This window comes from Rhineura floridana, chromosome 11 (assembly GCF_030035675.1).
Source record: "Rhineura floridana isolate rRhiFlo1 chromosome 11, rRhiFlo1.hap2, whole genome shotgun sequence".
NCBI classification, from domain to species: Eukaryota; Metazoa; Chordata; class Lepidosauria; order Squamata; family Rhineuridae; genus Rhineura; species Rhineura floridana.
The window spans coordinates 11,966,157-11,979,376 of record NC_084490.1 but is presented as its reverse complement, the minus strand read 5'-3'; the positions used below and the strand labels follow the sequence as shown (position 1 = coordinate 11,979,376).

The 13,220-nt window shown below is 40.8% G+C and overlaps 1 protein-coding gene across 1 annotated transcript; it reads right to left on the bottom strand.

Moving 5' to 3' along the window:
• Positions 1-1,911: 1,911 nt before the first annotated feature.
• LOC133367368 (vomeronasal type-2 receptor 26-like) lies at positions 1,912-13,131 on the bottom strand. Its single transcript, XM_061591469.1, has 7 exons — positions 13,068-13,131; positions 12,268-12,439; positions 10,769-11,060; positions 9,099-9,953; positions 6,598-6,825; positions 4,314-4,440; positions 1,912-2,822 (listed from the first exon to the last, which is right to left on the bottom strand). Exons 1-7 carry the CDS (start codon positions 13,129-13,131, stop codon positions 1,912-1,914), a joined length of 2,649 nt encoding a protein of 882 aa, XP_061447453.1.
• Between the last annotated feature and the right edge of the window lie 89 nt (positions 13,132-13,220).

Sequence of the window (13,220 nt, the reverse complement as noted above, 5' to 3'; positions counted from 1 at the left end):
TAAGCATCATGGCCAAATGGAGTTTTGAACTCTAATGTAAAGGAGCATGAGGACCTGCAGCTGCAGAGCTGGGAATGCTGGAAGTAAAGATCAGCTTAAAAGGCAAGTTAGATTCAGGCCACATATACACCATAAATGTATTCCATTATTATTCCACTTCATACAGTTATGGCTTCCCCCAAAGATTCCTAGGAAGGGTAGTTTGTGAAGGGTCCTGAGAGTTGTTAGGAGATTCCTAGTTTGCTCACAGAGCTACAGTTGTCAGAGTGGTTTAATGGTCAGTCCATCTTTCCAGAGAAATTGTAGCCCTATGAGGTTATTAGGGGTCTAATAACTGGTTTTTATGTGTAATGTTTATTTTATACTTTTATATTTGATACTAAAGAGGATGTGTGTACATTTGATTTACATATGAACCCAAAAATCAGGCACATGTGAGAGGTGGATCTTTTTGAGTCAAACAGGCACTGATCTGAAAGGGTGCCTATACAGTTCGAAACCCAGAAATCCATAATCACCTATACAGACCATTCAAAAGGGAATTTTTATTACAGTGAATTGGGGTGGGGAAATGATGTTTTGATTACTACAATTGAATAAATGCAATGAAATACATTCACAGGTGCATTTTGATCCTAATATTCTAATAAATCCACACTCCATGATCTAAAGAAATAAGAATCCTTTGAAAGTGGAAAGTGGAAAACAAACATGTGCCCAGAGGGGTGCTCCGAGAGAGAGAGAGAGAGAGAGAGAGAGAGAGAGAGAGAGAGATGAAGCCAAAAGCCAGGAGTAGGAACTGTACGTATTTTGGACTAAAAAGCTTGCCTTTGCAATTGGTTTGAGATTAGGCTGGCTACAAGACAAAAAGAAATTCCTTACTTGCAATTTCCTGGTCCAGTGATCTTCTCAAGTGTACCTTGAGTGAGAAGATTCCTTGTGACAAGAGGACATGAAGCAGTGGCATTCCTTAGAGTGTGAAGGTGAAAATCTGCCCATTTTAAAAGGTTGTAGGTATGCATGTAAAAGGGAGGGGTTTAGTGATGTGAGGGGGAAATGAAGAGGAGCAAAGCTTCTTTTTCCCCACTCTTATAAGAGTGCAGAAAATTCTCAAGGTTAAAAATTCCCTTAGGTATGGGCTTTGAGATTCTGCCTGTTCCAATATGTCCTACAACTTAATTTCTAATGGCATCTGTATATGGTAGGAGGGATTAAATCTCTTAAAAGTGGATTGTGGTGACAGTCAAGAGTCTCCATCCAGCCATTTTTTCCAATCCTTATCCATTCTTGCCTCCCTGCACCCTTAAAGGTAAAGGTGTCCCTGCACTTATAGTGCGAGTCGTTTCTGACTCTTAGGGTGACGTCTTGTGACGTTTACAATGCAGACTGTATATATGGAGTGGGATTGCCAGTTCCTTCTCTGGCCTTTCTTTACTCCCCCCCCCCGCATATGCTGGGTGCTCATTTTACTGACCACGGATGGATGGAAGGCTGAGTGGACCTTGACCCCTTTTACCGGAGATTTGACTTCCTCCTTCCGTTGGAATGGCACTCCGGTCGTGAGCAGAGCTTCGGCTGCGTTACCGCCGCTTACCACTCTGCGCCACAGAGGATCATCCCTGCACCCTTACAGTCAAGCATATTGAGTTACAAACATAGAAAGCTGCCTTATCAATCAGACCCACTAGTCTATCTAGTTCAGTACTGTCTACAGTAACAGGCAGTGGCTTTCTAGGGGTTCAGGCATGGAATCTCTCCCATTCCTCTGTGGTGATGCTGGAGGTGGAACCTGGGAATTTCTGCATGAGACGTGGAAGCTCTACCACTAAACTATGTTCCTTCATGTCACTGAACAGAGTAAGAGTAAGCAATAAGAAATAAGCTGCCAGGAGCTGCCATGTTACAGATGCTCTATGTAGTTATCTTGTTACTCCTTATTAGTTGCTCTTTTCTGTTCAGTTCAGGTCTTAAAAACATTATATAAACTTTGGGAGAAAAGATGCAACCCAGCAATCCAGCACCGGAGGCCAAGATGGAGAAGATCTCCACAGCTATCATGTATTTCCCTTTGGTGCTCAGATATGTTGGAACAAAAGAGACCCACACACTAAAAAACACCAACATGCTGAAGGTGATGAACTTGGCTTCGTTAAAAGTATCGGGCAGCTTCCGAGCAAAGAAAGCCACACTGATGCTGATGAGAGCCAGCAATCCCATGTAACCAAGAATATAGTAGAACATGTTGGCTGAGCCTTCATTACATTCCACTATGACTTCTGCAAGCAACGACTGCATGTCCAGCTCTGGGAATGGAGGGTCAGCACAAAGCCAGACTGTGCAAATGATCTTTTGAATCAATGAGCAGCCAAGAATAATAGAGTATGAAAACCTTTTCCCCACCCATTTCCTCATCTTGGATCCTGGCTTGGTGGCCATGAAAGCCAGAACCACCGTGAGGGTTTTTGCCAAGACAGAAGAAAGAGCCACTGAGAAGACGATTCCAAAAGCAGGTTGTCGCAAACGGCAAGTCAGTAACTGGGGGCGGCCAATGAATAGCAAGGAGCAGAGGAAGCAAAGCAGGAGGGAGACGAGCAGAGCATAGCTGAGGTTCCGGTTGTTGGCTTTGACGATGGGAGTGTTCCGGTGCTTGATGAAGATTTTAAGCACCAACGCTGTGGTTGCAGAAAGAGCCAGAGCCATAACCGCCAAGATGATGCCCAAAGGTTCATCAAAAGACAGGAAGTGTAGATTCTTTGGAAGGCATCCAGTTTGATTGGGGTTTGGATACCAAGCTTCTTGGCATTTGAAGCAGTCATCCATGTCTGGGAGTGGTGGGGGGAGAAAAGAAGACATGTGATCTTCTTAATTGCAATGTACCGTATTAGTTTCTTCCTCATATATGTTCCTGTACTGAATAAATCAGCTGGACCCATTATCAGTGTCTAATGTAGTTGAAGGGGAAGGGCCACAGTTCATTGACAGAGCATCTGCTTTGCATGCAGAAGGCCCTAGTTTCAATCACCAGCATCTCCAGGTAGGGCTGAGAGAGACTTCTGCCTAAAACTCTGGAGAGCCACTGCCAGTCAGTGTAAACTGAGCTACATGGACCAATGGTCTCAATCGGTAGAAGGTAGCTTCCTAGATTCCTATGCCTATCCAATCAGCATGCAGCGTCATCACCAGGCAACCTTTGAGATCCTTCCTAATGCAGGACAAAAATAATATCAAAGAAATAAACAACATTCTTTAAAATGTGTTGGTACTGGCTTTCAGCAGCTAATAAGAGTTTGGCCTCGTAAAGTCTATGCCACAATAAATTTGTCTTGATAGTACCAAAAGATTCAATTGATTGTGCAAGCAAATGCGATCAAGCAAATGGAAAGTGTGAAGATCTGCAAATAGAGGATATCTGTGTTAAACTAGAGGAGGTGCAGCCATCTGGAGATCAAATGTAACCCACTGTGAGTACAGCAGGTGATGCAAAAAGAAGTATGTATGCTTCCCCCCACTTTCAAATGACTTGCTTCTTAATTATGCTTCTCATATTTTTGGTTTGGGAGGTAGTAAAAGGGCAGCCTGGAACCTGTAAATAAGGTGCTTATTGATTGGAAACTGTCAACAACCTAGATAATATCTACCTGCGTGCACAACACTTCCCATTGATTAGCTAATAGTTTATGGTTTATTTATCACAATCTGTTGCCCTGGTTAATAGTTTGCAAACTGTTTTGTATTGATTGAGGTAGCTTATTTATGCTTTTATGTTTTTCCTTATTTTATTTTTTAATCATGTTCCTCAAATATTGCTCATAAAGCAGTGAGGAATCTTTTTCAGCCTGAAGGCCAGATTACCTTTCAGGAATGACAACTGTTTCAGTCAGCACAGGATAACTCCTGAGCAACCTTCCAGGGGGATGCATGAGAGTACTAAGCAGGGCCAGAAGAAAAAGGGGCTGGAGCAATTAATGCAAATTTTTGCCTTTGTGCAATACGTTTCTTCCTACTCACACACTCCTCTCTATCTTTCCCCCAGGCCAGCAAGTGACATTATCAAAGTTCAAGGATACATTCTAGCCAGGCAGAAACACTCAAGGAGGTACAAACCAGGGAGGTACAAACCAAGTGGGTGGCCTGGGGAGAAGCAGTGTGGTTGGAGAGAGAGGGTGGCCAGGGAGAGTCCCAAGGTCCAGGCAGAGAGGCCTAGAGGGCTGCATTTGCGGGTCCCATCTGTCATAAAGGGACCAAGTGAAATCAATCACATCTGTTTTGCTTGTCCTAACATGCTGTGCAGCACTGAGCACTTCATATCCTACCTTTCTTGTCAGAGATCTTTCCTTCTGGACACAGAACACAATCATAGCAACAAAATGGCTCCCCTTCCCTTTTTCTTCTTCTGTATCCTGGATGGCAGTTGTCATTGCACACAGAAAGGGGCAGCACCTATATATTGAGAGACAGGGAGGGGGTCATCAATTTTTTCTGTGGGGAGGGACCACAGTTCAGTGCTATGCATTAGTTCACAAGGCATGTGTTGTATGAAGAAAAGAACAGGCTCACTTCCTGGCATGTTCATTTAAAAGGGTATTGTTATACAGCCACAAGAGTGGCTGTATACTACAGTCAGCATGGTTTTTTCACATTCCACCATGTTAACTTGAAAATACCTCCGTTGCCATTCTGCTGCTTCCCATAAGCTCATTTCAAAAGAAAATTTTACAAATCGTATAGTCCTGAACTCAGAAATGCTTGCTTAACAACCCTCTAAGTTTTTGTGGCAATTCATAAAATATTCAGAGAGAATCCAGACTTTAAAGCTGAAAGACGTGTAGAAAAATCCAGACCCCTTTTGGATTTTCTCCTGTCAGTGCTCTCATAATTTGTTGAAATTAATTAAAAATCAGCCATGTTCATGGAGTACAGGTAATCCTGTTACTGACCTTGCCCCATACTCTGAACTTCATCGTCTGAAATTTAAACGTTAAAAAAAAAAGCATGGCTAATTTTTAAGTAATTTAAGAAAATTAACATTGAAGTCTATGATAACACAGGCAGGCTTAGTAAGAACCAATCATCAGTGTTCTAAAAGCCAAGCTAACAGCTGTTTGACTTGGCTAATCAAGGGGCCACACCCACACCAGACATTTATTCCACTTTAAACAGTCATGGTTTCGCCCAAACTATCCTGGGAAGTGCAGCTTGTGAAGGGTGCTGAAAGCTGTCAGGAGACTCCTATTCCCCTGACAGAGGACCAATGGCCAGAATGGTTTAACAGTCAGCCCCTCTTCCTAGCAAATTCTGGTTACTGTAACTCTATGAAGGGAAAAGGCTGAGGTCAGTTTCACCTAAGCATGATTGCACAGGAGTAAATCCTACTGAGCTGAATAAGTATGAAAATGGTCAAACATGCTCTCCCCCTTCTCCTCCCTCCTGTCTCTCCGTCCTTGACTCAGAAGTACTACATGTGAGATCTTGGAATTGTTGCTGATCACAAGCTTATGTGAGCCATCAGTGTGATTTGGCTGCAAAAATGGAAAATGTTATTTTAGGCTGCATTAACAGAAGTATAGCTCCAAAACATGTGAAGTAGTTCCCCTCTATTCAGCACTGGTTAGGCCTCATCTTGATTATCGCCACCAATTCTGGACACCACACTTCAAGAAATATGCTAACAAACTGAAACAGTTTCATCAGGGGACTGGAAAATAGTCCTATGGGAAGAGACTAAAAAAACTGGGTGTATTTAACCATGAGAAGAGAAGAGTTAGGGAAGAGATGATAGGACTCTTCAAGTACTTGAAAGGTTGCCACACAGAGGAGGGCCAGGATCTCTTCTTGATCATCCCAGAGTGCAGGACGTGGAAAAATTAGCTCACTGACGAGAAGCCAGATTTCAACTGAACATCAGGAAAAACTTCCTAATTGTTAGAGCAATACGAAAATGGAACCAATTATCAAGTAGGCATTCAAGAGTCAGCTGGACAGCCATCTGTTGAGCATGTTTTAACTTGGATTCCTTCATCGAACAGAGAGTTGGACTCAATGACGTTATAGGCCCCTTCCAACTCTACTATTCTATGCTTCTATGATCCCATAGTGACATTTTAGTTTATGTTTTGGCCCCATTTATCAATGGTGTGGTTCCACCTACTGTTTGGGCTCCCTGGTTTCTGTTCTGTCAGTTGCAGTGAGCACCAGCCATCACTGCTTTGCAAAAGCACTTCTGCAAAAGGGAAGTACAGAGATTCAAGGAGATTGCATAAAATTCACCCAGCATGCCCAATGTGCTCCAGAATTACTCTGTTTTGAAAACATTCTTTTTTACTCAGGCGTCTGATGGCTGAAAGGGACTGTTCCTGGCAACTCAAAGATCACTGATGAAAGAATGGTTTTAACTGTGTTTGACAATGTTTTTAACAGTGTTTAGAATGTTTTTAGCTGTAAGTTCATGTTTTGGAATGTTTTAGAATATTTTTAGTATGCTTTTCTTCTTGTTGTTAAATTGTTTTGTGTTTGTTTGCTGCCATGGGCTCCTTCGGGAGGAAGGATGGAATGTTATTCCAATTAAATAAATAAGCAAATAAATAAATGATACCGTACCTGATTATACAGCCTGTGCCACACGATTATATCCTCGTTAATAGTGAACTCTCTGCCCAATGGCGCTTGGGGATCCATATTTCCTACTTTCACTCTTAGGAAGGATTTGTTTGGGAAGGTAACCCAGTTTATAATATTAAAGCCAGCTCCTAACACACTGTTCTCATCAAAAGCTATGGTGTCCCCAGCACTGTTGTTAAATGAGATGCTCTGAAGAAAAGGATGAAGCTAAAATGAAAGTGAAGGTGCAAATTGCAGACATTGATGGGAACAGACATTAGGAATAAAAATGGGCTGTGTGTGGGACAGGGAAACGGGGATTCACAGTTGTATACTGGTACACTTGCCTCCTGTTCAAACACAGATGGGAAGAGCTGTTTTGCCAGGACAGTGGCTTGAATCAAAAGAAATCCTGATACTTTACTGAGGGAAACTGAAGAGAGACAGGATATAACTTGAGGAGAAATAAACAGAGGGGTTTGACTTTCTTAGTTCTTCCTGGTTCATAGCAGGAGGATAGTCAACATACAGGAGAAAACCTGTTAGCTATACAGCTAAGCAGAGGAGGTTCCACTCCAGTGAAGACTACACCACTATGCCTGGTTGCTAAGCAGCATCTCTTTCCATCTCCATCTTAAACACTAAGAAATGACTTAAACACTTGATTTAAATACTTAAGCACTAAACACTTGACTTAAACACTAACAGAATTAATCCTTAGGTTACAAACTGAATGATCTCTGCTGTTGTATTTCCTTTTTTTTATAATATTTTTTTATTATTCAAATTTTTATAAAAACAAATACAAATACAACAAAAACAATACAACAGAAAAAAAATAAAAAGAAAAACTTGACTTCCGATTTGTTACAGATCAGCTATAAGTATATAATATATATCAAACCTGTCTCCTAGAACATACGAAATTCACTTTTTTCCAAAGTCTATCTTAATTAATCGTCAAATCCCATTATCATCATTTCATTTTTTTCTTTCAACAAAAAGTCCAAAAGAGGCTTCCATTCCTTAAGAAATGTATCTGTCGTTTTTTCTCTAATAAGACATGTCAATTTGTCCATCTCAACTAAGTCCATTAATTTCAATAGCCATTCTTCCATTGTTGGTATCGATTCCATTTTCCACTTTTGTGCATATAGTAATCTTGCTGCCGTGATCATATATAATATTATTCTTCCATATTTCTTTTCCTTTTGTTTATCCATAAAACCCAATAAAAAAAATTCTGGTTTTGACTGAATATTTATCTTTAAGATTTTTTGCATCATCCTACCTATCTGTGCCCAAAATAATTTTGCCTTTTTACACAACCACCACATATGATAGAAAGATCCTTCTTGTTGTTTACATTTCCAACATACATTAGAAACATTACTATACATTTTTGACAACTTTTCTGGAGTCATATACCAACGATACATCATTTTATAAAAAATTTCTTTAAGATTATAGCATAATGTAAATTTCAAACCTTTTTTCCACATATTTTCCCATTGATCCATTTGTATATTATAACCAAAATTTTTTGCCCACTTAACCATACACTCTTTTACTTGTTCTTCTTCCATGTCCATTTTTAATAAAAATTTATACATTTTTGCAATTATGCATTCATCATTTGTACACAAACCTATTTCAAAATCAGATTTATTTATTTCAAACCCATACATTTTCTTGTCCATTTTAAATCTTTCTAACAATTGTAAATAGGCAAACCATTGTGAACTATATCCTTCCTTTATTAGTTGTTCTCTCTCTTTCATTATATATTCACCATGCACATTTTCTAATAGTTCTTGGTAAGTTAACCATTTCTCTTTTCCAGACATTTCTCTTCTATAAAATGCTTCTTGACTTGAAACACATAGTGGTATTTTCGAAAAAAACCTTGTTTTGTATTTATTCCATATATTCAACAAAGGACGTCTTATAAAATGATTATTAAAATCCACATTAACTTTTACTTTATCATACCATAGATATCCATGCCATCCCCACTTCAGGTTGTGACCCTCCAAATCCAAATCCAATAATCTTTTATTCCTCAATAGAATCCATTCCTTTATCCAGACTAAGCAACAAGCAGCAAAATAAAGTCTCAAATTTGGTAATCCCAGCCCTCCTCTTTCTTTGGCGTCTTGTAATAATTTAAATTTAACCCTTGGTTTTTTCCCCTGCCAAACAAATTTAGAAATATCTTTTTGCCATTGTTTGAAAGGTAGATCAGAGGATATGACAGGTATTGTTTGAAAACCCTCAGAGCTACACAGCTAAGCAGAGGAGGTTCCACTCCAGTGAAGACTACACCACTATGCCTGGTTGCTAAGCAGCATCTCTTTCCATCTCCGTCTAAACACTAAGAAATGACTTAAACACTTGGCTTACATACTTAAGCACTAAACACTTGACTTAAACACTAACAGAATTAATCCTTAGGTTACAAACTGAATGATCTCTGCTGTTGTATTTCCAATGTCCATTACCTGCCAAGTATGCAGAATTTCTGGCTCCATTGTATTCCCCTCCACGACTGCTCTGTGGTTTGATCTACAGGAGGACATGGCATGCAAAGCATGTGCTACGGCATACACAGCATTATAGATGCTGTAGCTCTGGCCAGTCATGCTCATTTCAAATAATGGCCCAGGAAGGCTCTCCAGCTGCTCCTCCCCAGTGCAGCCTGCCTCATTGTCCCCACCTTGAAACAAGCAACCAAATGCCTTCTCCCAGAAGACCCTGGCAAGGCTATCTCTTTGTGTCGAGTGAGGATTTAGATTGTGAAGGAAATGCTGGAATCCATTCACCTCACTGGAGTAAATTGCTAAAGACAAGGCACCTTGGAAGACATCTATATCAAAAGCCCTTTGCAAAGCCTGTAGTTCAAAACTCCAGTGGGCTGTCATGATCCACACCTTACCAACATCGGTCGCATTCATTTCTCCAAATTGCTCTAGAACTATATAGATGATTAGCCCAAGCATGGTCTGAATGTCTGCATTGACAACAAACACGTTGACCGCACTGGCCTTGCTTAAGGAAAAGGACTCACCTTTTGTGAGGTAAAAGTTATTCACCATGTCTGCAAAGTATTTCATGATGGGTATTCTGTAAGTTAAGGCAGTGCAGATGCCATTCTGGGAAAGTTTTGCTATCAAATGCTGCAAAGATGTTTCTCCTTTATCATCATCTGTCACGATGAGCCCGATCCAGTTCCACTGGAAATGCTGAAGGAGTTGCACAATCCCATCATACTGATAGTCTTCACTGGGAACCATTTGGTACAAGAAAGGGAGCTTGGTTTTATCACTCACTGTTGGAGCAAGTAAGCTGTAAGTGACCTAAGAAAATCAACAAGTAGAGTGTGTGTTTACCACTTGGGGAAAGATTACCTTCCACCCACAATCCAGGAAGGAATCTTTGCACACAGATAGTGTGGACTAGGGCTCTCTCTCTCTCTCTCTCTCTCTCTCTGAGCGTGTGTGTGGATCTCACATTTAAAAGCCTACCAAATTTAGCCTGTTTTCATTTTCTGTATGACTAAAACATACTAAAGAGGAAGGGTGAGAAATCTGCAGAGGATGGGTGTTCCAGGGCTACACCACCAACAACACAGAGAAGGCCCTGTATCTCATGTTCATTCACTTAATGCAGAGGTAAGGAACCTTTTATAGCAGGAGGGCCCCATTCCTTTCTGGGCAAATGTGCAGGGGCCACATAGCAGTGATGGGCAGTGCCAGAAGCACAACTGAACAGAGCAATGAATGTACACATGAAATGTTTAAGATTTGTTTTCATATATGTAATTGTTTTACATATGTTTTTATTCTATTGTGAAATCACTTTGAGATGCTTCATAGGAAGTGCTTCGTAATTTAACAACAACCTTTGTAGAGAAGGCTACGTGCCTCAACACCATTCATCCACATGTACTCACGTACCACTCTACCCTCCATCCAGGCAATCAAGAGGCATTAGTGTCATGCTCTTGTACTGTTCAGTCTGTTTTTTGTTATGTTGTATGTCATTTCATTGTTCCATGTTTACTTTGGCTGTAAATCACTTTTGGATGTTTTTAGTGGGAAGTGATGTATACATTCCATAAGCCTAACCTGAACCAGTGGAGAATATCCCAAGTCCCATCCACATGATATACCTGTGGAGTCTTGTAGATGCCTAAGATGGTGGCTATGTGAAGAGAGGTTTCTGAGTCCAGTCCTCCAATGATGGCTATCATCTTCTTCCCAGTGTCACAGTTGTAGTTGGGCACAATCCTCTCCTGACTGCAGAGAAGATTCAAGGAGTTCTGGTAAGTCATCTTTGCATCAAAGTAGTTCTCATAAATGTGGAAACCCAATGTGGCATTGGGTAAGATGTCAGAATTCTTGTTGATCTCCTTTACAGCAAACATCAAGGAGAGGACATGCTGGTAGTTCTTTGGGATTGCTCTGCAAGAAGCATCACATGTCACATGAGAGTGATATTCTGCTCTTTGTGAACTCCTCCTGTCACCTGCAAGAATCTCTGCTTAAGATGGATGTCTTGCTGACTGGATATAGCTTTAATGTACCATGAAGATGGGAAATAATCCAAAACAGAAGAGCCATTAATGAGGAGGGCAGTCCTCAGTATCTAATGTTAATAGACAGGTTGTGTGTATATATTGCACTAAACAGCAGAATCTCAAAATGATGAAACTGAGGTTATCATACTTTGGACACATCACAAGAAGACAGGATTCACTAGAAAAGACAATCATGCTGGGAAAAATAGAAGGGAGTAGAAAAAGAGGAAGGCCAAACAAGAGATGGGTTGATTCCATACAGGAAGCCACAGACCTGAACTGACAAGATCTGAACAGGGTGGTTCATGACAGATGACATTGGAGGTCACTGATTCATAGGGTCAGCATAAGTCATAATCGACTTGAAGGCACATAACAAAAACAACAAAATGCCTGCTAAGAAAAAAAAAGAGTCTTCACCAAGCACTGGAAATTAAGGAGAGAAGGGGACCCGTGTGGAGGGAGTTCCACAGAAATGGGTCTACAATGCTGAGTGCATGGCTCCTTTGGAAATGGGGTATTATCTGAGCTCTGGGGGACAGCTAACAGTGAATCCCCCAAAGACCTCAGTGACACATTCACCTATCCCTACAAGTCAGGTTCTCATGTTTTAAATCTGAAGTTCAAGTCTCCACATTTCCACATTAGTCTGTGAGTTTCAGAAAACTAAGGTCCTCATTCTAACGTACACATTTTTGTATGCAATTTTTCCGAACATAACACATTCTCGCAAAACATCATGCATTTTTCTACCTAATATTTTCACTAATATGTGCATGTATATGCATATCTTACCAAAGTATGTGTTTCTTTGAACACATTGCTTGGTTGGACTGCAAAATTCAGAGCAGTTTGAAAGATGGCTTTGTTTTGGTTTGTATGCTGTTTCAGAAAGAGAGAATTGGGTAAGTTTGCCTTTCAATGTGAATTGAATATTTCTTCCCCCTCCAAAGTGATCAGGCCAGGATACAAGGACCTAGGCAGTCCTTAAACTATCCAGAATTCAATGTGTAACTGTACCAACTGAATTAGGAGATATGTGACTGAATTCTGCCCCACAATAGCAACAGTCTGGAAGCACCTTTACTTACACAAGTTCCTCAATCTGCTTCATTCTGGGGGGTTCATTGAAAATTACATTATCAGAGAAGAATGAGAGTAGAGAAGCAATTCCACCAACGATGAAGTCCCTTGGTTGATAATCCTGGTGCCGGATGTGGACAGGATCATCAAGGGTGCATACGCTAGGATGTGCCTTGCCCTCTGTTTGAGACAGAAACAATAGAAGAAGAAAAATACCCATTCTCCTGACAAAGGTCCTCCGGTGTCTAACTCAGATTTCCCTGAAGGCATAAACCTGTGCCTGGGCTAACCAATTTAGCTTTGAGGTGGGAGCTTGCATGGAAAACTAGCCAAGAACTTCGCTCACAAACTATACTGATATTTCTTTGTCTGTCTAGAGTCCCTTTCCCTGGTTCTGTATGGCACAAGGGCATTTTATAGAAGCCTCTCAACTTCTGACAGTGGTGTCTCTGAAGTCTTGTTGGGCACAATCAAGAGAGGGATTGAACCTTTTTACTTTGAGATAATTACAGTATTCATAATCTCCTTGCTAGAGACACAATGTGCAGCAGGAGCATCAAGACAAAACATGTTTGTCTAAGCTTGTCACTTCTCTTCTCTCTGAAATGACAGGAGGGTCATCTGAGCTTAATTTAGTTCAGTTGCATCTTTGGTGTCCTTGATTGGAACCAGCAAAAAAGTGAACATCGATGGGAACATATGTTACATTGTTCTCATTCCTTTTCCCTTTTTCTATATAGCATGGATGAAGAAACTGTGGCCCTCCAGATGTTGCCGGACTGCAACTCCCCTAATCCCTGACCATTACCGATGCTAGTTGAAGATGATGGGTGATGGAGTCCAGCATCATCTGGAGGGCCATGGTTCCCCATTTCTGCTATGTTAGAGTCTAAGGAAGCATTAGATTTGTGAAATACGAACAGTATCAATGTTAAATGTTCAGAGGTTGTTAGGTGGTGTA